This window comes from Bos grunniens, chromosome 2 (assembly GCF_055505025.1).
Source record: "Bos grunniens cultivar Pamir isolate PY7600 chromosome 2, Bosgru_T2T1.0, whole genome shotgun sequence".
NCBI lineage: Eukaryota > Metazoa > Chordata > Mammalia > Artiodactyla > Bovidae > Bos > Bos grunniens.
In genome coordinates this window covers 21344447-21367973 of record NC_141166.1, presented here as the reverse complement: position 1 = coordinate 21367973, position 23527 = coordinate 21344447, and the positions used below count along the sequence as shown (strand labels likewise).

Genomic DNA, 23527 nt, shown 5'->3' with positions numbered 1-23527 from the left:
AAATTTTCTTTCTTCAGAAGAAAACACCCTATTTTCCTCACACACTGCATTACCCTGGCTACTCCAAGTTTGTGTTCAATGACTGCTTAATAATTTACTGCTTTGCAGGAGAACCAGGGGCAGCTGGCATTAAAGGAAGCCCAGGGTCCCCAGGAAGTGCTGGTCTTCCAGGATTTCCAGTAAGATTTCATAGTTTTGAAGCTTTATTTAGGTTCAATTTGGAGCACTCTGGAGATAATGGTTGCTGTCCATGTAAGTTGTCAGTTTGGTGCCTCAGAAAGAGGCTTACTTAATAGTAAAGCACTTAGTTGATACTTTTGGATTGAATGAATGAATGAATGATGTGTGAATGAATAAGTGAATTCATGAATTTATCATCATTTCAAATGGTATCTGAGACAGAAAGTAGATCAGTGGTTACCTGAGGCTGAGACTGGGAACAGGGATGGACAGCAAGTAGATCTGAGGGAATTTGGAGGGGTAATAGAAATGTTTTAACACTGGATTGTGGCGATCGCAGCTCAATGTGTAAATTTACTAAAAATCATTGAGTTATAGTCTTACAAAGGATTCATTTTATGATCTTTAAATTATATGTCAATATAATTGTTAACAAATTAAAATCAGAAAGTTATATTTGGATAAATGCATTTAAATCAATTTATCCATGGATATATATTTTGGGGCTTCCCTGGTGACTGAGACAGTGAAAGAATCTGCCTGCAATGTAGGAGACCTGGGTTTGATCCCTGGGTCAGGTAAATCCCTCAATAAAATTGTTAAAAATTTAAAACCAGAAAGTAATATTTGGATAAATGTATTTGAATCCAATTATCCGTGGGTACATATTAAAATTTACTAGTATTCAAACATAATCTGACTTATGATAATGGTGGCATCATATTGAATTATATTATTATAGACGTTGCATTGAATTATACTAACTGAATTTTTTTATAGTTTTGGAAGTACAAATAAAGCCAAAAACCTTGACATACTTGTGGGTCAAAGAAAGTGTCTGGAAAATAATTTATGTTCATTACAATTGAAAAGTTCTTACTGACATTTTTTTAAGATTGATAAGAACAACTGTACCCAATGCAATGGAGACATTTCTGTACTACCCTAGGGATTCCCAGGTGCTCAGGGTCAGCCAGGACTTAAAGGAGAAAAAGGTGAAACACCTCGGCCAGAGGGAGAAGTGGGTGCCCCAGGGGATCCAGGACTCCAAGGACATCCTGGAAGAAAGGGCTTGGATGGCATTCCTGGAACTCCGGGAGTGAAAGGATTACCAGGACCTAAAGGAGAACCGGTTGGTACCCAGCAACTTTTTCCAAATTACCTTCCTTCTGAATGAAGGGCTCTAAAGTTAAGACATCAGCTGGTCTCGTTTCAAAAAATTATTGGTCGTTCAGCACAGTTCATCCCTCAAACCAGAACAAATATTTATAGTATTTTGACAAAATAAATATGTAGCACTCAATATCTTTTTTTCTCAATGATTTTTCAGCCCAAATAAAATTCCACATTGACAATGATCTTGTCTCATACACAAGTAATAATTCCACATTTGTATCAAATGAGTTTATAAGGAAGTTCAGAAAATGATTAGTAACAGAAAATTTTAGTCAGTATTTTGGGGACATTGTTCATTCTTTTAAGTAAAAATAAATGCCGAAAGGACAAAATATTTAATGTAGTCAAAAAGATCTAAAGTGTTGTCATTTACAGTATTTAAGCTTGTATAAATCCTGTCTTTTCATGTATAGAATCTCTCACATGTTCAAGTGAGAAGTTCTTACTGACCTTTATTTTTAAATGTCAATGAGGCAGAGGCTGACCACTTATCACATCTATTCGAGAGGTTCACAAGGCATGCTACCCAGCGTGTCCAAGGCTTATCAGTGTCATCCAATCAAAAGTGTTCTACCTTGAACAGGGAAACTTGGAAACAATTTAAAGCTTCATTCACAAACCCTTTAATATGAGAATATGAATTGACTCCCCAGATGTAGAAATGATATGCAATCTTTCCTACATCTTTTTGTATAAAAAACCCTCTTTGGCCAGAGCAGCTAGCAGTGTCAATGTTTCAGATTCATCTTTGGCAAACTGCCAGCTGTCCCTCCAAGGAGGTAGTTATGCTTAAAAAGGGCTGGAGTACAGAATTCTTTTGTTCTAGTATTAATACAGTCCATGAAAGTGAAAGTTATAGTCACTCATTCATGTCTGACTCTTTGCGACCCCATAGACTGTAGCCTGCCAGGCTCCTCTGTCCATGGAATTCTCCAGGCAAGAATACTGGAGTGGGTTGGCGTTCCCTTCTTCAAGGGATCTTCCCTTCCTGGGGATCAAACCTGGGTCTCCTGCACTGCAGCCAGATTATTTATCATCTGAGCCACCAGGGAAGCCCAATACAGTCCATATGATACTCTTATTTGCCTCTCCCCATTTTTTTTATTAGTTCTTATTATGTCCCAGAAAATAAGGGAGTATCAAGGAGCTGTTTTGAGTCTTACACCCTGCCATCATAAAAGAGGGACATTGAACAATGAAAGTGGTGCAGAGGGTAAAGAATCTGCCTGCAATGTGGGAGACCTGGGTTTGATCCCTGGGTCAGGAAGATCCCCTGTGGAAGGGAATGGTTTCCCACTCCATTATTCCTGCCTGGAGAATCGCATGGACAGAGGAGCCTGGCAGGTTACAGTCCATGGGGTCGCAAAGATTCAGACACGACTGAGTGACTAACACTTTCACTTTCACTTGGGTAGAAAGAGGAACTTCGGTTATTTTGTCAAATTCAACTTTAAAAGATACGACTCATTTTCAAAGCTAGAGATGATGAAATTAACAACAACAACAAAGGATTTAAGAAAAAATTAATACAGACTCAATATCTCCTCTGTAATGAAGATACGTGGTGAAAACCAATCAAATGATGATTTGTTGTACCGGGTTTATTTTAGAAATGTGACATTAACATGAATGTCAACTCTGATGCCATTTGCATCGTTGGCCAATTTGAGCTGAGTTTTCTGGGCTGTTACATGCATAGCATCCCATTGTAGGACATCTCAAGTGGGACTTGAGAGAGTTAATGACATGTTGCTGGATCCCAAAAGGCAGGAAACAACAGACATCATTCAGTGCTTGTTTTAGAAACAATGCCTTCAATAACAACTGCCTTTTAATTCAGGATCTTCTCAATGATGACCTAACTGGTATTCATATTCATGTGAGATTATGTAAGGAGATACTGGATGAATCACTATCCAAACATATTCCTATTGATACAGGCCCTGAGCGGTGAGAAGGGGGACCCAGGTCTTCCAGGGGATCCTGGTATCCCTGGGTCCCCAGGACCCATAGGACCGGCTGGACCATCAGACTATGGACCACAGGGAGAGCCTGGTCCAAAGGGAGCCCAAGGACTTCCTGGAGCCCCTGGACCACCTGGAGAAGCCGGTTGGTTAGTTTTCTTTCCAGTCCTGTTTTCCTGTGGAGTGGGTTGATGGTTCCTAGAGCTAGAGGGAATGTAACTACCCCAAGACTAATGAATATATAGACACTTACTTCTAATAAGAAAACTGTGTCAACTTGTAGACTCTGGGAAAGAACATGGAGGCTGTGGTAGAAAACAATGTTACCGAGCAACGCTACTGGGCAACGCAGCTGAAATTTCCTAGGAATAGTCTATATCCATTCCTGATATAGATAAATGGAATGAATAGATCCTAAGAGATGAGTGGAAGTCAGTTATGACAAAAAAGGGGGAGGCAGAAACCTGTAGAATTGACCTTGAGAAGGCGCTTCCTAGCCCCAGGGCCCACTCATGTTATTGCAATTTGTTATTTTTGATCCATAACCTTATAAATGGTTTATGAATAAAACTTCAAAATATCTAAGGCAAATGAAGAAAAGTTGTATTGACAATAGTCGTAAAGTGCCATTGACTTTGGGATCTATGTATACTGAACATAGCTGCAGCATTCAGGAGGGATTGGACCCTCATGTTCACCTGTGGTGGAAAACATGGCTGAAAAGGAGAATTTCCTGTTACTGACAGTGTTAAGTAATGCTGCATTGGTAATTTTTTTACTTCTAAAATCACTTTAGTGATTCAATACCAGTGGTCTCCAGATCTTTTTATAGCATTCCTCACCAGGAATAAAATTTTGAATGCAGTATCCCCTGTATTACTCGCATACATTTATATATACATTCCTCAAACAATACTATATGGGAGTTAGGGGCACCAACTCTACACGAGTATAACTTAGAGTCAGGTTTTCTGTGTGAAGCTCTTCCCTATCTGTGTATTCCAACCTAGCCTGTCATGTAGTACTCTAATATTTACTATTGAAAAAATCTGCCAATAAGTGGGCCCTTGCAGTTCAAACCTATGTTGTTCAAGGGTCAAAAGTACATTATAAATTGCATGCATGCATTTCTGTCCATACACATATGTAAAGCTTATTTTCTGGTTATATGCTTATATGAGCTACATGAGTATTTTTTTCTGCACCTTTCTTTAAGGCTGATATTCTAATCCAAAGATTGGCACATTATAGCAGACCACAGTCTAAATCCAGCCCACCGCCTACTTATGTACAGTCTACAAGCTAAGAGTGGTTTTTATATTTTCAATTTATTGGAAAAATTTTTTTGAATAATATTTTGTGACATGTGAAAATTACAGGCAATACAATAGACACTAAAAGTTGTATTTCCTATTAAGTTTTATTGGCACACAGATTGTTCCTCACTATTCTCACACTAGGAAAGCAGAGTTATTTTAACAGAGACACATCTGGACCATAAAGTCTAAATTATTTACCATCTGTCCCTTTAATGAATAAGTTTACCTTCTTCTAATTCATCTTCAAATCCTCCTCTGTTCTTTAAAAGGGAATTTTAATGAAGGACTCCATTGTCATAAAATATATTATCATCAAATTTGTCCCATCACATTACTATAAACTTGTTTTTTCTGTAAATATATGAATATATGGGTGATTCTAATCAGTAAAAATTATTTTAATATTGGCCACTGTTTTCAGAGGGCTTATCTAGTGGCTCAGCAGTAAAGAATCTGCTTGCAATGCATGAGGATCAGGAGACCCAGGTTTGATCCCTGGGTTAGGAAGATCCCCTGGAGGAAGGCATGGCAACCCACTCCAGTATTTTTCCTGGGAAATCCCATGGACAGAGGAGCCTGGCAGGCTATGGTCCTTGGGGTTGCAAAAAGTTAGACACAACTGAAGCAACTGAACATGCGCACACGCGCACTTTGGTCAGAACATGATCTCAAATCTTTACCTGGGAGGCAGTCATTATTTCTTCAACACACGAGGAACTCAGATTAAAAAGCATGCCCAAGCTCACAAACCTCACAAAGAGCAGGGACAAGATTCAAGCCCAGTTCAACTTGTCAAGCCTCACTTCATGCTTTATTCAGTAAATTATACTGTCTTCCTGTAAAAACTAGTCACCCAATAAATATTCCCTAGCAGTAAGGCTGAATTCCATATTATCAATATTTTTTTTAGAATAGGTTCTCTTTTAATACATCAGCATGTTGGACTATTAACTAAAACAAGGCTTAGGCAATAACAGATACTTATAAATATTTGTCAATTGAATAAGAGAGCTGGTCATCTTTAAGCCAGGTTTGAAGCCTATGGAAGCAGAGATTATTTTTTATATCCCTTTGGGTATGTTTATGAATCCCTTATAATTATGTTTTTCCCTTCTGAACAAATAAAAACTTCAATATGCAAACCAATCTTATGCTGTAAATTTTCTTAAGGTCCTGAGGGAGAAACTGGTGTTTCAACACCAGTCCCAGGGCTCCCAGGACCCCCTGGGCCTCCAGGCCGTGCTGGTCTCCGGGGTCCACCTGGTGAGTATCCCCTTTGCCATGTGGTACATGGGAACAGATGGCACCCTGACTCTCCTGGTTATAACTCTCCCATTAGAAGGAAAACAGATTCATCGGCTCCAATAAAGAGCTCAGGTCACAGGGGACAACTCAACAGACAGGAGACTTGCTGTTGTCCTTTGAGGTTATCTGGACTATTCCCATTAGTACTTCTGATTCCAAAAGAGAATTGATACAATTCCTTAAGAGGGATTGGAGAGAACAGACTTCCTGGATTTTTGGTGGAGGAGCAAGCAATGTGAACTGGTGGTTGATTGGGACAGTTCCCATAGTTTCTTCATCTGAAAGTTTAACTTCTTTGCCAACATCATCTAAAACTTAACATTACATTCATGGTTGGGGGGGGGGAGGGCATATAGTTCAAGATATCAAAAATAATTCATTTTAGAAGTTAAAATTATATTTTCAAAATTATTGACAATATCATATATTAATGCATATATATGGAATCCAGAAAAATGGTACTGAAGATCCTATTTGCAGGGCAGCAAAGGAGACGCAGACATAAAGGTCAGACTTTAGCACACAGTGGGGAAAGGAGAAGGTGGGATGATTTGAGAGAGTAGCACTGAAACATGTACGGCACCATATGTAAAATAGACAGCCAGTGGAAATTTGCTGTATGATGCAGGGAACCAAAGCCACTGTGCTGTGACAACCTAGAGGGGTCAGATGGGTGGGGGGTGGGAGGGAGATTCAAGAGGAGGAAGGAGACATGTGTATACCTATGGCTGATTCATGCTGGTGTAAGGCAGAAACCACCACAATTTATAAAGTAATTATCCTCCAATTAACAATAAAATTTTGAAAAATTATTTGTGCTTCCTAATGATAAGCTCATTAGATAGAAATGGGTAGGAAGTTGGGCTTATTATTTCTTAATTTCCAAAAAGGTCTGGGACGATGCAGAAACAAACATCTTGTTTTATGGCAAGATACAGGGAAGGTGCTGACATGGATGTCTGTGTGTTTTCAAGGTATCCCTGGATCCACAGGAGAATGTGACCTGGGTCTCCCAGGGCCTGATGGTGAACCAGGAATTCCAGGAATTGGATTCCCCGGGCCTCCTGGACCTAAGGGTAAGTTTTCGAAAAATTTTAAACACATTGTGGATATTTATAAAATGTAAACACATGTAATGAATAGCGTAGGAAATATCCATTAAATCCTTCAAAATGATGTTTTCCACTAGTCTTAAATGGGGGAAAAAAATCTTACAATAATTTTAAGCAAAAAAGGAAGAATTCACATTTTATGCAATCTCATCTCAATCGTATTTTTTAAAATACACAGAAAAAAACTGGAAGGAAATTCACCAAAATGGTAATAATGATTCTTTTTGATTGTGGGATTGTAAGGAATTTATTCTTCTTAATAGATACCTGTCCGTTTTTGTTGTTGTTTAGTCACTCAGTCATGTCCAACTCTTTCAGCCCCGTGGACTGCAGCACGCCAGGCTTCTCTGTCCTTCACCATCTCCCAGAGTTTGCTCAAACTCATGTCCATTGAGCCGATGATGCCTTCCAACCATCTCATCCTCTTTTGCCCCCATCTCCTCTTGCCCTCAATCTTTCCCAGTATCAGGTCTTTTCCAATGAGTCAGTGCTCACATCAGATAGCCATGTAAAAGTTCATTTGGCTGTACACTGTATGTGAAATATACTTTTTTTAAAAAGGCAGCCAAATTGTCAATTAGTATCAGTGGTTTAAACTAGAATTGCCAGAATTTAGTGGCTCTAAACAACAAAAATAAAGAAGGTAATTTTTATAAACTGGGAACCAATGTAGTCTAATTTGGAATTGACTTTTTTAAAGTGCTAATTTAGCAGTTGTCTTTCTCATTTTTCAGACTTTCATGAAAACACTTAAGGCTACTTGTCTTGCAAAAGCACTTTAAGATGAGAGAGCTACTGCTTAGGCTCTTTTAAGACTTATAACTTGTATTATTTTTTCTCTAGGAGACCGAGGGTTTCCAGGAGCCAAAGGATCACCAGGTTGTCCTGGAGAAATGGGAAAGCCAGGCTTACCTGGAAAGCCCGGTCTCCCAGGAATCAAGGTCTTGGAGAATTAAAATTTAGACTAATATGGGGGAGTAGAGGGGCAATTACAGTTGGCCAGTTCTTATGCCCCTGCCAGTAGGGGATGCTCTACGTGCAGAAATTATCAATATATTTGTAGATAATGAAGATACTGATTTTTTTAAGTTTCTTTAAATTATTCCTCCCCTTTAGAAAGGAGATAGAAGGTGTAAGAATACCAAGTTGGCTCTCTATTTCTTCTTTAATCTTCAGAAGCATTCAGAGTTCTTAAAATGGAAAAACTTTAGAAACAAACATGGATAGCTATGAGAAAAACTGTCAAAAGGAGAGATATCTAGACTGTTGGTAGGAAATTCCACAGTCTTAAAAAGTGGAGGCTAGGAAGAATTAGTAAGCACAATTTTATTTAAAAGGTCAGCAACTAGAGTTGAAAAAGGAAGTGGATGGAATGGTGGTGACTATGCAGAAAGGGATGTAGAACCTCCATCTTGGATATATTATTTTCAAGTAAATAGCTCTAAAGACCAGTCTATAGTCAGTAAGGATTTGAAAGCATGATGCAGTGAAACTAACATCATTTTTGTGCCCTAGGGAGAGCCAGGACTAGCCATGCCTGGAGAACCCGGAGCGCCAGGTTTGCCAGGAGAAAGAGGCAGCTCTGGGGAAAATGGAGAAATTGGACTCCCTGGACTTCCGGGTCTCCCTGGAGTTCCAGGAACTGGGGGTCTTGATGGACCACGAGGTACAATAGCAAGTATGGTTACCTTTTTCCACTGTGAGCTCAGCTACAATGCTGCCATTTGAGTGTGTAAGTGCTCTACAAGTGAAGAATTCTTCTCAAACTTCTAGCTCAATAAATAGAATGTGGGAGGCTTCATTATTTTTCCATTCAACTTTCCATTCCATTGCTGCCCTACCTTTGTTCCCCACTTCTTCCTTCCTTCTTTTCTTTTAACCAGTGTCCTCTGTATTAGACATAGGACTATGGTACTATCAATGGTACTAAATATAAGTTCCATTCAGGGGGGAAGGTTATAGGAGAATGACTGGAATAGCAATACTAGACCCTGGGTTGGGAACCTTATTGTGTTTTGGACTCTCTTTTGCAGGGGATCCAGGGAAGCCCGGGCCACCAGGAGAAAGAGGACCCCCAGGAAGGTGCACAGAGGGTCCCAGGGGAACTCAAGGACTTCCAGGCTTAAATGGATTGAAAGGGCAACAAGGTAGGGGGAGGCCCTTGAAACCAATCACCAGGTGGACAAGTGACATGGGACTCCTACTCTGAGCTTTGCTGCCTAACATGAGAACTGTCCAGTAACAAGTCCCGACCACTGTTCAGTGGGAAAAGTGATTTCAAAAACAGAAACCTGTTGTCATAGATTCATTGCAGTGAGTACCATCGAGAGAGTAAGAGACCTTAAGTTACCTGAAGTTACAGTAAAATTGGTCTGTGTCTTGTATGCAAGAAAATATGAACACTGAAATTACATACAGATATATATTTACATGTATATATGCACATATAAACTCTCAAAAATTTTTTACCTTGAATACTTTTACACATATATTAAAGTGATAAATTTATCCTAATTATTGAAACAGAGTGAATGTATGCAAATATATATGTTTTTATAAGTTACAAACTAGAACATATAGTCAGTTGCTTTACAAGCAACATAAAAGATAGAATATGAAAATAAATCTAATTATGAAGATTAGGTGGTCATGGAAAATTTACTATCTTTCTGGCTTCTCTCAACCAGATTTGTGAACTATTTCGGGGGAAAAAATCCTTCAAGACTCAGCTACCACACTTTTAATATGTTCACAAGCTAAATTTTAGCTAAAATGCCAATTGTTGTAGTGGTGCTATTATTGTTTCCAGAATCATCTGAGACTTGCCAGATGAGTGGTTCAGTACCAATCCTGCAGGTTAAAGACTGAGCCATGGTCAGAAAGTGCATTCCCAAGATGTGCCTGCAGGACTAGAAAATAAATTTAAATTCTACATTATCATCACTTCATGAAGCATTGAAACACAGAATCTTAAAGCCAGAAGGGATCTTTGAATTCTACAAAAGGGGACCTAATTCAATCAATTAGATAAGTGTGTGATTTGCTCAAATCACAAAGCTAAATATTTAGAGCCATGAAATATATCTGGAGTTGGTGGGGAAAGCAACTGTGTGTTCATTTTTTCATTCATTCATTTATATACAGGCAGAAGAGGTGAAACAGGGCCAAAGGGAGACCCAGGTATCCCGGGCTTGGATAGGTCAGGATTTCCTGGAGAACCTGGACTACCAGGAATGCCAGGTCACCGAGGGGAGATGGGACCACCTGGTCCAAAAGGATATCCAGGAAACCCAGGATTTTTAGGGCCACCAGGTACCCTTGCTTTTGTTATTCTTCTTCCCTCTTCTTCCATATTTTCCTTTTAAGTTACTGTTGTTTTGTCAGTCATGTTTCTACTTGTTTGCCTTAGCATGAATAGAATGCTATATTTCTAATTTTTAAAAAAATAGATATGCAACAAATAACAAAGGTTTACTATATAGCACAGGGAACTATACTTAATATCTTGTAATAACCTATAATGGAAAATAATCTCAAAAATAATATATGTGTGTATGTATGACTGAATCACCTTGCTGTGCACCTGAAACATTGTGAGTCAACTATACTTCAATAATATATATATAAAGAAAAAAATAAAAACTCACAACAACAAAAACAAGCAAAAAAAGACTTTAAGACCTGTAACAATAAAACTCCTAGAAGAAAAATAAAATTACAAATTCAATCTCTTCACTTCTTATAGATCTATTCAGACTTTCGATTTCTTCTTGAGTCAATTTTGGTAATCAGTGCCTCTCTATGGAGAAGGCAATGGCACCCCACTCCAGTACTCTTGCCTGGAAAATCCCATGGATGGAGGAGCCTGGTAGGCTGCAATCCATGGGATCGCTAAGTCAGGCACGACTGAGTGACTTCACTTTCATTTTTCACTTTCATGCATTGGAGAAGGAAATGGCAACCCACTCCAGTGTTCTTGCCTGGAGAATCCCAGGGACAGAGGAGCCTGGTGGGCTGCTATCAATCGGGTCGCACAGTGTTGGACATGACTGAAGTGACTTAGCAGTGCCTCTCTAAGAATTTGTCCTTTTTGTCTAAGTTATCTAATTTGGTGACATATGATGGTTCATAGTATTCCCTTATAATTCATTTTATTTCATCACTTTTTATGGTTTGTATGTTTGGGAGAGAATGTTTCAATAGTCTTCTCATGGTGTAAGGACCTTGCTGATCTCTCCTCATGAGAAGAGCCCAGAACAACATTAACATATATACACGACCATGTGTAAAATAGGGAGCTAGTGGGAAGTTGCGGTATGGCACAGGGAGCTCAGCTCGGTGCTCTGTGATGACCTAGAGGGTTGGAATGTGGCAGAGTGGGAGGGAAGCTCAAAAGGGAAGGAATATGTGTATACTTACAGCTGATTCCTTTTGTTGTGCAACAGAAACTAATTTAATACTGAAAAACAATTATACTCAAACTTTAAAAAGTTTAAAAAAAATTGGACAAAGGACTCAATCTGCTAATTAACCTTTCATTTATACTACTGAGCCTCTAGTATATGCCATCACTGTTCCAGGCCCTAGATTCATCTAGAGACAAAGGCTGTGAAGGAAGTATGATAAGGGAATATAACAGAAAGTTATTGATTGAAAGTTATTCGGGAGGAGGAAAGGCTCCCGAACTTCGGCCATAGTCTCTTCTCACCCACAAGTGTGATGTACTACCAATGACTTCTACATCTGTGAAGTAAGAAAAAGGCCATTTCCTGATCCGTCTCATAGACTATTATGATTATTTTCCTATTTACAGAAACCATTTTTTTAACTCTCTTTCCTCTAAGTATACTTTATTTTATGGAGTATTTACTTTTCTCATTATTTACAACATGTGCTGCCTTGTGTTAATTTCTTCCCACAGGTGAAAAAGGAATAATGGGGATGATGGGGTTTCCAGGCAACATTGGTCCCCCAGGGCCTCCTGGGAGCCCAGGCACCCCAGGACAGAAGGGTAAGTGATGGAGTATCTTCCAGCTATTAGAAGGTATGAACAATATTCATTTAATTAGCAGAAAAATAAATTGTATTTTATCCTTTGAGGAGAAAGTATTTCTGAGGGAATCGTATATTTAATTTTGCAGTTTTCTGTATTCCTTTTTCCAATTTGAATAGAGGCATATTTTTCTCCCTATAGGCTTTGACCTCTACCCTCATGTGGCTGCCTGTTTAGGAGCAACTATTCATCAAGTTCTTAGCCCTATTAACCTTTTTTGGTTTATTTGTCTTGTTTTATGATAAGCACTGTTAGCTTTTGAATCCTCATGGACTTCTAAAGAATTAAGGAACTGATGCTGTTATTCCTGTCTTTTAGGGAGCTTTGGAATTCCAGGAGTAAAGGGTGCAAGAGGACCCCCAGGAGCCCAGGGGGAGCAAGGAGAAAGAGGAACTCCCGGGTCTCCTCAGATATTCCACTTAGTGGGGGACAAAGGGGAGCCAGGACTCAAAGGTAAAGACTTCTCTACATTTAGAGCAGAACATCAGAGCTGATTCTGGGACTAAGAAATTATCCAGGAAAATCCCTTTAGTTGACATATGAGCACAGTGAGGACCAGGGTTTAATTTTGCACCCAAGCTCACAAAGCCAGTTGATGGCTAAGCTCCACTAGAACTGGGTTTTGTGTGCTTTAATAATAATACATCACCTCTTTAATCATAACTTTTTATTCTAAGTTAATTCTGCATTTCAGTCTGCTGTCTTTAAACTATCACCAGTCAATTTTTAGATTCTAAGCCTCAAAGCCGCACTTTGGCCAAGAATGGTGAAAATGAAACCTTTAGAAAACTCCACATAAAAAAGTTCCCTGGCGGGAATAGAAATCTCCACCTCAAATTCTACTCTATTCTATCAACTGCCAGGATGAATTCTTCTGATTGCATCTAAAAACTGCTTCTCATGCTCAGAGACCTTTGGAAAATAATTACTGAAGAGAAAATGTGTTTTGATTACAAGTCAATGCCTTAAAAAGGCTGAGAATTGTTACCTATAGCTGTTAAGTTCAAATTCAAACCCATTCACATTATTTCAAATTATTTAAGCTCTTTGTATGACAGGTTTCATCATATGATTAATGCAATCAATATTAAATCAAAATTCAAGAAAGTCTGCCGTGTGGAGAAGGCAATGGCACCCCACTCTGGTACTCTTGCCTGGAAAATCTCATGGACAGAGGAGCCTGGTAGGCTGCAGTCCATGGGTTCGCTAAGAGTCGGACACTACTGAGCGACTTCCCTTTCACTTTTCACTTTTACGCATTGGAGAAGGAAATGGCAACCCACTCCAGTGTTCTTGCCTGGAGAATCCCAAGGATGGGGGAGCTTGGTGGGCTGCCATCTATGGAGTTGCACAGAGTCGGACACGACTGAAGTGACTTAGCAGCAGCAGCCGTGCAGTCTTCCTGATCAAATTGAGTAACTTTAGTAAAACAGAATTGCTGGGTAAAATTAAATGTTTGCAGATCAAACTTACATAGCAGGGAAGATAATGTGTTTGTAGTTGCAAAACCATATAAAGTTTTGGGTAATTTGTAATCAATTTTGTGAAGTCAGATTGTATTCAACAAATATTTACTTGTTTTTCAGGTAAGGATTTACAGTCCAAGTACAGATTTGATTTTAAAATTCTGTATAGAATTCTGTAGACCAAGCTGGCAAGCTAAGTAGCCATCTCTCCTAGAATTTGGAAGGACTTCACATAAGTGACTTCGACCAGTGTTCTGGAGAGTGATTGAATCCAACTGATTCTCTAACTTAAAAAAATGGCTAAGCACTGGAAAAAAACTACAATTTTTTTTTTTTTCTATAAAGGAAAATGAGCAAGTCAAGGTCTTTGGGGCGTGTGCACATGTGCTAAGTCACTTCAGTCATGCCTAACTCTAAGGTCTTTGGGATGGTCCCCCACTAATCTGCTGTCAAAGAGATAATTTAGTTCTAGGTGCATACAGAAGATTGTGTTGCATTTTTAGCAATGAAATAGAAAGTAGTATTAATTTTATAAAACTCCTCTAGAACTGGTCTAAGTCAAGATTATAAAAAGAAAAAAAAAATTACTGGCACAAATGTCCAGTCTTCATAAACAAACACTGCTTCGCTAAATTATCCTAGATGATTTAAGTAGTGTTGCAAACATTTTGGGAAAAAAAATATGAATAGCATATCTGTGCCTGCATAAACTAAAATTTGGCTCTAACATCATGAATGCACAATGGAGACTCATTTATAATTGAAAAATTGTTTCTGTGAAATACAGAGGGACGCATGTTATTTCTATGCTTCTAACAAAGTACAGTATACATGGAGGCTGTCCTGTATGTTTCCTTTTGGCTTTTCAAACACATAACCAAGGAGCAGAGAGTGAACAACAGCAGCAAAAGATCATACTATCTAGGCCTCTCTAATTTCAATACGATTCTTTTTTTTATCTGAATTTCTGACTTGAAAACATCCATTGCAAATAGTGGAAGAGCTATTCAGGGTACAGAAAAGCAGTCTTCCTCTCCTTGAGGAGTCTGCATGGGAGATTTAGGCATATGTACAAAGAGAAGGAGATGGCAGCCCACTCCAGTATACTTGCCTGGGGAATCCCATGGGCGGAGGAGCATGGTAGGCTACAGTCCATGGGGTCGCAAAGAGTAAGGTACGACTTAGCAACTCGACAACAACAAAAAGAAAATGAATAACACAATAGAACTGTTGTGTTACTTTTAGCAAAGACCTATGAAGCCCTTCCCACATGCAGGTACTATTCCAAATTTTACAAACATTGACTCATTTAATTCTCACAACAACCCTACGAATAGATGATTGCTATCATCCCCTTTTACAGATGGGAAATAGAAAGGTCAAATTACTCAGTGTCATTCTGATAGGAAGTGCAGAGATGGACCTCACTCTGATGTGGTTCCAAAGTCCATACTCACTGAGGGCGAATGGATACATGTGTACGTATGACTGGCTCCCTTCACTGTTCACCTGAAATCGTCACAGCATTGTTTGTTAATCAGCTATACCCCAGTACAAAATAAAAAGGGAAAAAGCAAAGTCTATACTCAGCCTTCTCACTCTGCTGTCGGCTGGGTACCAAGACACTGAGCTCTGTGGGAGATGAACAAAGCAGAGAACACCTCAAATGGGGTAGTCAAAGAAGCCTCCATGAGCGCAGGAAACTATATTCAATATCCTGTAATAAACTATCCTGGAAAATAATATGAAAAAGCATATATACATATACTACTGAATTACTTTGCTATACAACAGAAATAATACAACATTGTAAGTCAACCATACTTCAATAAAATAAAATTTTAAAAAAATCCTCCATGAAGGAGTATTTAAATTGTGAGTAGGTTTCAAGTATTCTTGGCTTAAAATCTTTCCAAGTCTCCCCCTGCTTTAAGAATTCAACTTTCTTAGACCAGCATCCAAGTTTCTCTACCACTTGCCCTTCGCCTACCTCTCCAGCCACATAACATTTATCTACTGAACAATTATTTTTAGAACCTACTGACGGGGCGTTTTACTGTGTCCTAAAGACAGAGAGGTAAACAAAGCAGTGCTAATATCCTGGTCACGAGGAAACTAACAGCTCAGTGGAGGAAAGAGGCAGTCATGTCTCTGAAATGATTTATATCCAGGACCAGGTAGTAAATATCTTAGGCTTTGTGGACCACCTGTGACCCTAGCTGCATATTCTTCTTTGGTGTTTGTTTGTTTACAACCCACAAAAATGTGAAAGCCATCCTTGGATCTCCAGCCATAAAACATTAAGCCGAATTTGGCCCACAGGCAGTCGTTTGCCACCCCTTAAAATACAAAGCAAATGAATAAACTAAATAAAACATATTTTAGGTTATGATAAAGGACATATATGGAAAAAAACAAAAGTTACAAAAGAAAAAATTCTCACCCCCTTGCCACTTACCACCCCTTCGCACATGTATTTTCTTGTCTAGGAATTCCTGCTCCATTGCACACTTTCTCCATCCAGCTGGCTCCCACTTGGTCTTCAAGATTGAGCTTAAAAATATCCCCTCTTCTTGGGACTTCCCTGGTGGTGCAGTGGTTAAGATTCTGTGCTCCCAATGCAGGAGGTCCAAGTTGGTTTCCTGGTTGGAGAACTAAGATCCGGCAGGCCTCATGGTGCAGCCAAAGATAAAAATCGAATAAAAATTTTAAAATTCCCCCTCAGAATTCTTACCTGTAGCACATTGTGCCCAACTCTGTTACAGAAACTATCTCACTGGGTGGTGATTTTTTATTTGGCTCTCTCCAATTAAATACTAAAAACCAGGACAAAGGGAATGTGATTTACTTATGTCTCCAGTACTCAAAACAGGACCTATTAATTAGTACTCATCCTATATGTGAATGAATGAATATGTAAGCGGGGAAATTGACAAAGGAAGTGACTCTGCTTGAGGAAAGGCATAAGCGAGGCCATGGACAGATTGTAGAATGCTCTAAGCGCCATGAAGGGAATTCATCGTTTACTCTATAGGCAAAAGAGAGGCAATGAATATCTTTTAGCAGGAGAATAATATGATCAAAACCGTGTTTTAGGAAAAGCAGGATGGTGTTGCGGGACTGGGTTCAGATCCCAGCATTACCACTAACTGATGTTGTAACTCTACATTAGTTCATTGACTTCTTAAGGAGTCTCAGTTTTCTCATCTCACCACCCAGTCTGGAAAGGCTCAAGAATTCATTGAGATTGCCTGAAGGTTAAATCAGATAATTAAAAGAAAATAATGTCTTCCATAAACCAGTTACTTAATAAATTATAGTTGTAATAGATGGATTAAGAATCAGATCAGATCAGATCAGATCAGTTGCTCAGTCGTGTCCGACTCTTTGCGACCCCATGAATCGCAGCACACCAGGCCTCCCTGTCCATCACCAACTCCTGGAGTTCACTCAGACTCATGTCCATCAAGTCAGTGATGCCATCCAGCCATCTCATCCTCTGTCGTTCCCTTCTCCTCTTGCCCCCAATCCCTCCCAGCATCAGTCTTTTCCAATGAGTCAGCTCTTCGCATGAGGTGGCCAAAGTACTGGAGTTTCAGCTTTAGCATCATTCCTTCCAAAGAAATCCCAGGGCTGATCTCCTTCAGAATGGACTGGTTGGATCTCCTTACAGTCCAAGGGACTCTCAAGAGTCTTCTCCAACACCACAGTTTAAAAGCATCCATTCTTCGGTGCTCAGCCTTCTTCACAGTCCAACTCTCACATCCATACATGACCACAGGAAAAACCATAGCCTTGACTAGACGAACCTTTGTTGGCAAAGTAATGTCTCTGCTTTTGAATATGCTATCTAGGTTGGTCATAACTTTCCTTCCAAGGAGTAAGCATCTTTTAATTTCATGGCTGCAGTCACCATCTGCAGTGATTTTGGAGCCCCAAAAAATAAAGTCTGACACTGTTCCCACTGTTTCCCCATCTATTTCCCATGAAGTGATGGGACCGGATGCCATGATCTTCGTTTTCTGAATGTTGAGCTTTAAGCCAACTTTTTAACTCTCCACTTTCACTTTCATCAAGAGGCTTTTGAGTTCCTCTTCACTTTCTGCCATAAGGGTGGTGTCATCTGCATAGAATGCAGTAGTCCAAATAAGAATAGTGTAGTAGATGACCCTCTGTCATTAATTAAAGAAAAAAGAGAAGAGCTGTGTTTAGGTCACTAATTCCTAAAATGTTGATTCAAAGTGTAAACATTATGATAATTGCTAGTGTTCTTTGAGAACTATACCTAACTCATGCCAGGAACTGTGCTAATGCTTTTTATGTGTTATCTCATTTAACCCTCTTTTTAAATAAAATATAAGCCTAAATCTGCCCATGTTCTTAACAAATATTCTATGTGTACTATAATAATAGCTCATAAATTTTGATCAGGATTGGAAAAGTCTGATAGAATTCTAACCTGTATATTCAATACATGTTTTTTTAACATTAGGACTTGCAGGAAATCCTGGTGAGAAAGGAAATAGAGGCATTCCAGGGTTCCCAGGTATAAAAGGACTCTCAGGGCTCCCTGGACCACCAGGACCACCAGGTATGACTGATTCTCTAATAGAAATAACAGGTGTTAAGTTTTCCTAGGCCTAAATTTAACAAAAATGTGTTTTTAGAATATGAATTCTGCCCCGATGTTGTCCCAACAGGAATTTACTTCTTATAATTTAACAAAATTGTGGTCAGCCTGTCTTAACTAAAAATATTAACCTACATGAAGTTCTATTTTGCATTCAAAATGTTATTTTGAAATTGGTGGTATGTATTGTACACTATAATTTATTACAATATCATATATCCTGGAAGAAAGTAAGAAAATGCTTTAGAGGCTTCCAAATTTGCCTCTTTCTAAACACGTTATTCAATTTGTAAAGTAATTTTTTAAATAAATAAAGTAGTCCCCTATTCCCTGCAACAACATCAGTGATGAAATTTATTGCATGGTAATAAAATTTCCTTACTGCATTTGGAAATCTATTACTGTATTTTCACAGTAGCCCCTTTTTTCCTGCTAGCCTTGGTCCTAGGATGATTTTGATGTTTGAACTCCAGGCCTGCTGACCAAAATATAATTTACTCTAGTTGTATATTTTCTGAGTTGCCAGTCCCTTCCCTGTTTGAAGGCATAAAGGCAGCTAAACAAGTACCTAAAGAGCTGGTCTGGTTGCTCTGGATTCACTCATTTGTGCAAGCAACAAGTGTTCATTGAGCATCTACTGTGTCCAGAAACTACACAGAACCTATGACTATTTATTTGTTCTTAAGGCCCCAGAGGAGAGCCCGGCAGCATTGGGAATCCCGGTGAGCCAGGACCACGTGGCACCCCAGGAAGCATGGGAAACATGGGAGTGCCAGGTAAGGCGTAAGGTCCTATTGTGAGCCTACAACCTCATGATGAGTCCTGCTTCTACATTTTCTGTGTTGTCACTTTGGTTTTCCACTTGGTAGAAAGTTGGTGTAAAACAATTAGATATGCTCTTAGACAAAGGTAGTGTATGCAGCAAGAACATGAGAATGAAATAAATATTTACACTGTGCAGAAAATCATCCACCGAGGCTACCTGATGCTTTAGAGCTTCTGAGAAACCAGCTTCATGGGAGAAAGATGGTTTGTGCAAAGGTCAGAAATAGAATCCTTCAAGATCTCTGCCTTTACCTATTTTACCTGATTTCTTTCCTAATTTCAGGTACTAAAGGAATGAAGGGAACTGTGGGGTTCCCAGGTCTAGCTGGAAGTCCAGGCCTCCCGGGTATTCATGGTCTCCAAGGAGATAAGGGAGAGCCAGGTTATTCAGAAAGTGCAAGGCCAGGACCACCAGGACCAAAGGTATGTAGGCCACTAAAGTATTTACATTTTGGTAGTGGAATGAGTCCTTTTAAATATCAACAAATGTCTGGATTCATTGTGGGCAAGGAAAATTGAAAACATTACTGTATTTTCAGGCATTTGTCTGGGCTTTTTTTTTTTTTTCCCTCTCTCTCTATAACTGAGCATATCTATCACACAGTTTCAACTTCTGAGTTTATTTTCTCCAGTTTCAACCCCCAAGATATTTCTTATAACTGGCCCTGCAATTTATGTATGCCTCCTGGTAGGCTTCCCTGATGGCTCAGACTATAAGGAATCCTAAAAAGCAAACACACAAAAAATCCTGATACATTTTTCTTGTTTTAGAACTTTATTTTCATTGCATTACTCAGAGGATTTATTTATCCCGTCACAGTTTTTTCAGTGCTTGTGCTCTGTCGAAGTCCTCCCTTGTATGTTTTATCACGAAGTAACCAAAGGTTTCAGCGGGGCTCAGTTGTTCTTTAGGTTTATCTTCTTCCAACCTTTCTGTCTATAGCAACTACACTAAGATTCAGAGCGAGGCTGATAGAGAATAACTAACAGTAATTCCCACAAGCAGGGGGTTTTAACTTGTAATTCCATGGACCACTGGGGAAGCCTATTGGAGCCAAAGAAAAATTGAACCCAGATCGATTTCATCGATCCTGAAATTGAATGAAAACTGTTTGGAGATGGGGATTTTTGTTTGTTTGTTTTTCTTTTGTAGGAGTCTGTTATTTTTCATCAGACTTTCAAGAGTATATGATTCCAAAGAATGTAAAAATTGTTACTTAGGGGACTTTCTTCCTGACTCTCTTTTGAGCCAATAAAATACCACCTTTCCTAAAGATTTCCTCCAGCTATAAATCAATAAGAAAGAAAAATTTTTAGAAACCACAAAGTCCCAAGAAAGTAACCCTTTATTACATGGAATACAAACAAATTTCCTTTGCCTTTTATTTTTAACTAGATCCTCAGAAAGCCAGGGAGAGATTCTTTCCATTCTTTCCTCAATGAGAAATTGTATTTAACTTAATTCATTCAATTAATTAACAGTTTCATTTAGATTTAAATTTTTCATAGGTAACTACAGAAGAAATTTTTTTTAAACTGTACATTGAACACAAAATGAGCTGGCTTTATCATGCTGGCAAATCTTAGTAACAGAGTAGTTTTTAATCAGCTACCTTCAAGATTTTATAAGTCACTATCAAATCCATATGTTCTAGCTTATCATAAAAGTGAAGTACAGATTTAATGACTAGAAAACTATGGAAAGTGTTGGGTTTTTTGCATTTATTTATCTGCATGCAGAGTATTTGATGAACATGCATCTATTTGTTCTGCTTGCTTCTTACACCTGAGTTAAACATTACAATTTGAACTTATACATTTGTTATTAACATCTGTCTCCCAGTGGTCTCTAAAGTTCCATGAAGGCAGGAATTGTATGTATCACATATCTGTATGCAATTACCATCATATTCCTGGCTTCCTGGGCATAGGACTCTCTGTGTAGCCACAGAGGTCCCATGCTGATAAGGACTCCATGCTTGGTTTAATGCTCTGCCATTTCTGTCTTGAATTGCTTTTAAAAAGTTTATTTTTAAAAAACAAGAGAAGTGCATTTTCATTTTGTACTGCACCCCACAAATTACATAGCCGTCCTGTTTCCAGCAAGTTTTCAGGGTGCTGGCTCACAGCAGACATTTACCATGAATTGCTAAATAAATCAATAAATGCAAACTAACATAGTTTATACTTAATTCTGATCACATGTCCTGCTTATATGAGAATTTTAAAGGTGTTTGACTGAATTTAAGGGAGATCCAGGACTGCCAGGTGACATGGGCAAGAAAGGCGAAAGAGGACCACCTGGCGCACCTGGACGTTCGGGGCCTGCTGGACCAGAGGGACTTCCTGGGAGCCCCGGACCCCCTGGCCACCCAGGTGAGCCTGGCTTTGCAACCTGAGTGCTGGAAGCCTGACACGTGTATGGCCCTCGCTTCCTAGAATAGTGAATGGAAAGCTGTTTAGGCTTTTGTACTACAGTTGCCTTCTTTCACCTTTGATCTTTAAAATCAAAGACACTAAGAAACAGCAAATGAATTGCAAGGAGCCCATTCAGTCCATTTTGGTTACCTGAAATCTTAAAACCTCCTATAAACAAAATTTTGGGAGTGCTACCTCACATGAATTCAACCTAAAGACATGAAATGTTAGATCAATGTACTCAGGATATTTGTATCAGTTTCCTAGGGCTTCCAAAGCAAATACACAGACTGGGTGACTTAAACAGAAATTCATTTTCTCACAGTTCTGGAGGCTGAGAGTCTGAGATCAAGGTGTCCCAGAGCCGATTTCTTCTGAGGCCTCTGTCCTTGGCTTGTATGTGGCCTCCTTCTCCAAGTGTCTTTCCTCTGTGTATCTGTGTCACAATCTCTTCTTATAAGGACATCATTCATGTTGGATTAGGGTCACCATCTGCCTTGGTGACCTCTTTTTAACTTAATTACTTCTTTAAAGACCCTGCCTGGGAATTCCCTGGTGGTCCAGTGGTTAGGACTCCACTGGGGGCCAGAGTTCTATCCCTGGTCAGTGAACTAATATCCCACAACTGGGGCAGCACGGGCAAAAAATAAATAAAGACTTACCTCCAAATGCAGTGATATTTTGAAATAGTAAGTGATGAAGACTTCGGCAGAGGCATTTGGGGGCAACACAATTTAACCTGTAACACGGTTGATCTGAGACTTTTTATTTTTTTCTGACATGTTTCCAGTTTGAACATTGGGTTGCTTTCTTATTAATATTTGCTTGTTATTTGGGTTTTCACATCATTTGATCAAAAACAACTACTCAGTCACTGGTTTGCAGCTTTAGGTCTTACTCTAAAGGCAATATTTAAACTGTTTTTTCCAAACATGGAAAGGCTCAGTGGATTTGCTGCTAAATCCCAATTAAAGTAATAAATCAGATATTCAGCTGTTCACCTGGCTGGGGTACACATCCCTTTGAAAATGAGTGGGCACATCTCTGCTGCGCTTCTCTGGGGAAATAACATCCAAGACAAAACCCACTGTGACTGGTAGCAAGAGCGACCCCTGAAGACCAGCTTGAGCACAATTGACTTAACTAGCATTTAGCCATTGTTGGACTCATTCATCTTGTGGTTTTCTGTTTTCCTTTCCCTCTCTCTTCATTTACAGGGCAATCTGGTCCTGGTGGTGATTTGGGGTCCAAAGGAATTAAAGGCTTCCCTGGCTTTCCGGGAACAAAAGGCCCTCCAGGTTCCATTTTTGTATTTTGTCTAGTTCCCTTTTGTGAGGGAAGCATGTTTTCCACGTGGCTGGAATCTCTTTCTACCTACCTGTATCTCTGACCCACAACTGCTCCTTGGAAGGTAGCTTCCAGTTACCCCGTTTCCAGACAACAATGTGGAAGAGCGAGGTTAGGTATAATTCAAAGATCGGGCTTCCCAAGTGGTGCTCGTGGTAAAGGACCTGCCTGCCAATGCCAGAGACATAAGAGACATGGGTTCAACCCCTGAGTCCGGAAGATCCCCTGGAGGTGGGCATAGCAGTTCACTCCAGTATTCTTGCCTGGAGAATCCCCATCAGAGGAGCTTGGTGGGCTACAGGCAATAGGTTTGCTAAGTCAGACATGACTGAAGCGACTTAGCTTGCTCTCTCTCCCAATTCAAAGATCAGCCAACCTATGCAAAGTGAAAATCCTCATGATAGCACTAACCAGTCCATGGCTTTCACTGTGAATTTAGCTTCATGTCACTACAGTTCTGAAAACTGAACACTTTTTACAGAATTCCACACATCTGGGGTTCATATCAGGCCATTGATAGGAAGTAAGTCCTCTCTTTGAATGGCTTTTTTTTCCAGGTCCTCCAGGATTGCCAGGAAATCCTGGACCAGTGGGTGAGAGAGGTAATCAAGGACTTGATGGAATTCCTGGTCCAGCCGGAGAAAAAGGAGAAACAGGTACAGCTTGCTCATCATGGATATACTAGTTTTACTTTTCATAGAATGATTAGTGACACTGTAATTCTTCACCATT

The 23527-nt window shown here is 39.4% G+C and overlaps 1 protein-coding gene across 5 annotated transcripts in view; it reads left to right on the top strand.

The window, feature by feature from the left end:
• COL4A3 (collagen type IV alpha 3 chain) overlaps window positions 1-23527 on the top strand; it is a 162174-nt gene that overhangs the window by 118905 nt on the left and 19742 nt on the right. For 3 of the 5 annotated variants that reach the window (XR_015141280.1, XM_086337857.1, XM_086337866.1), the window contains 17 exons: window positions 109-179; window positions 1130-1312; window positions 3297-3465; window positions 5810-5902; window positions 6919-7020; window positions 7900-7997; window positions 8572-8722; window positions 9090-9203; window positions 10201-10368; window positions 11978-12067; window positions 12428-12562; window positions 18068-18166; window positions 18892-18981; window positions 19314-19453; window positions 21280-21406; window positions 22666-22746; window positions 23353-23451. Coding sequence is in view for 4 of the 5 variants with exons in the window: in XM_086337857.1 (XP_086193983.1) it covers window positions 109-179; window positions 1130-1312; window positions 3297-3465; window positions 5810-5902; window positions 6919-7020; window positions 7900-7997; window positions 8572-8722; window positions 9090-9203; window positions 10201-10368; window positions 11978-12067; window positions 12428-12562; window positions 18068-18166; window positions 18892-18981; window positions 19314-19453; window positions 21280-21406; window positions 22666-22746; window positions 23353-23451 (2010 nt within the window). In the remaining variant the exon portion in view is untranslated. Of the gene's footprint in view, window positions 1-108; window positions 180-1129; window positions 1313-3296; window positions 3470-5809; window positions 5903-6918; window positions 7021-7899; window positions 7998-8571; window positions 8723-9089; window positions 9204-10200; window positions 10369-11977; window positions 12068-12427; window positions 12563-18067; window positions 18167-18891; window positions 18982-19313; window positions 19454-21279; window positions 21407-22665; window positions 22747-23352; window positions 23452-23527 lie in introns of all 5 variants that reach the window. The other 2 variants (XM_086337881.1, XM_086337890.1) reach the window with 1 other exon arrangement.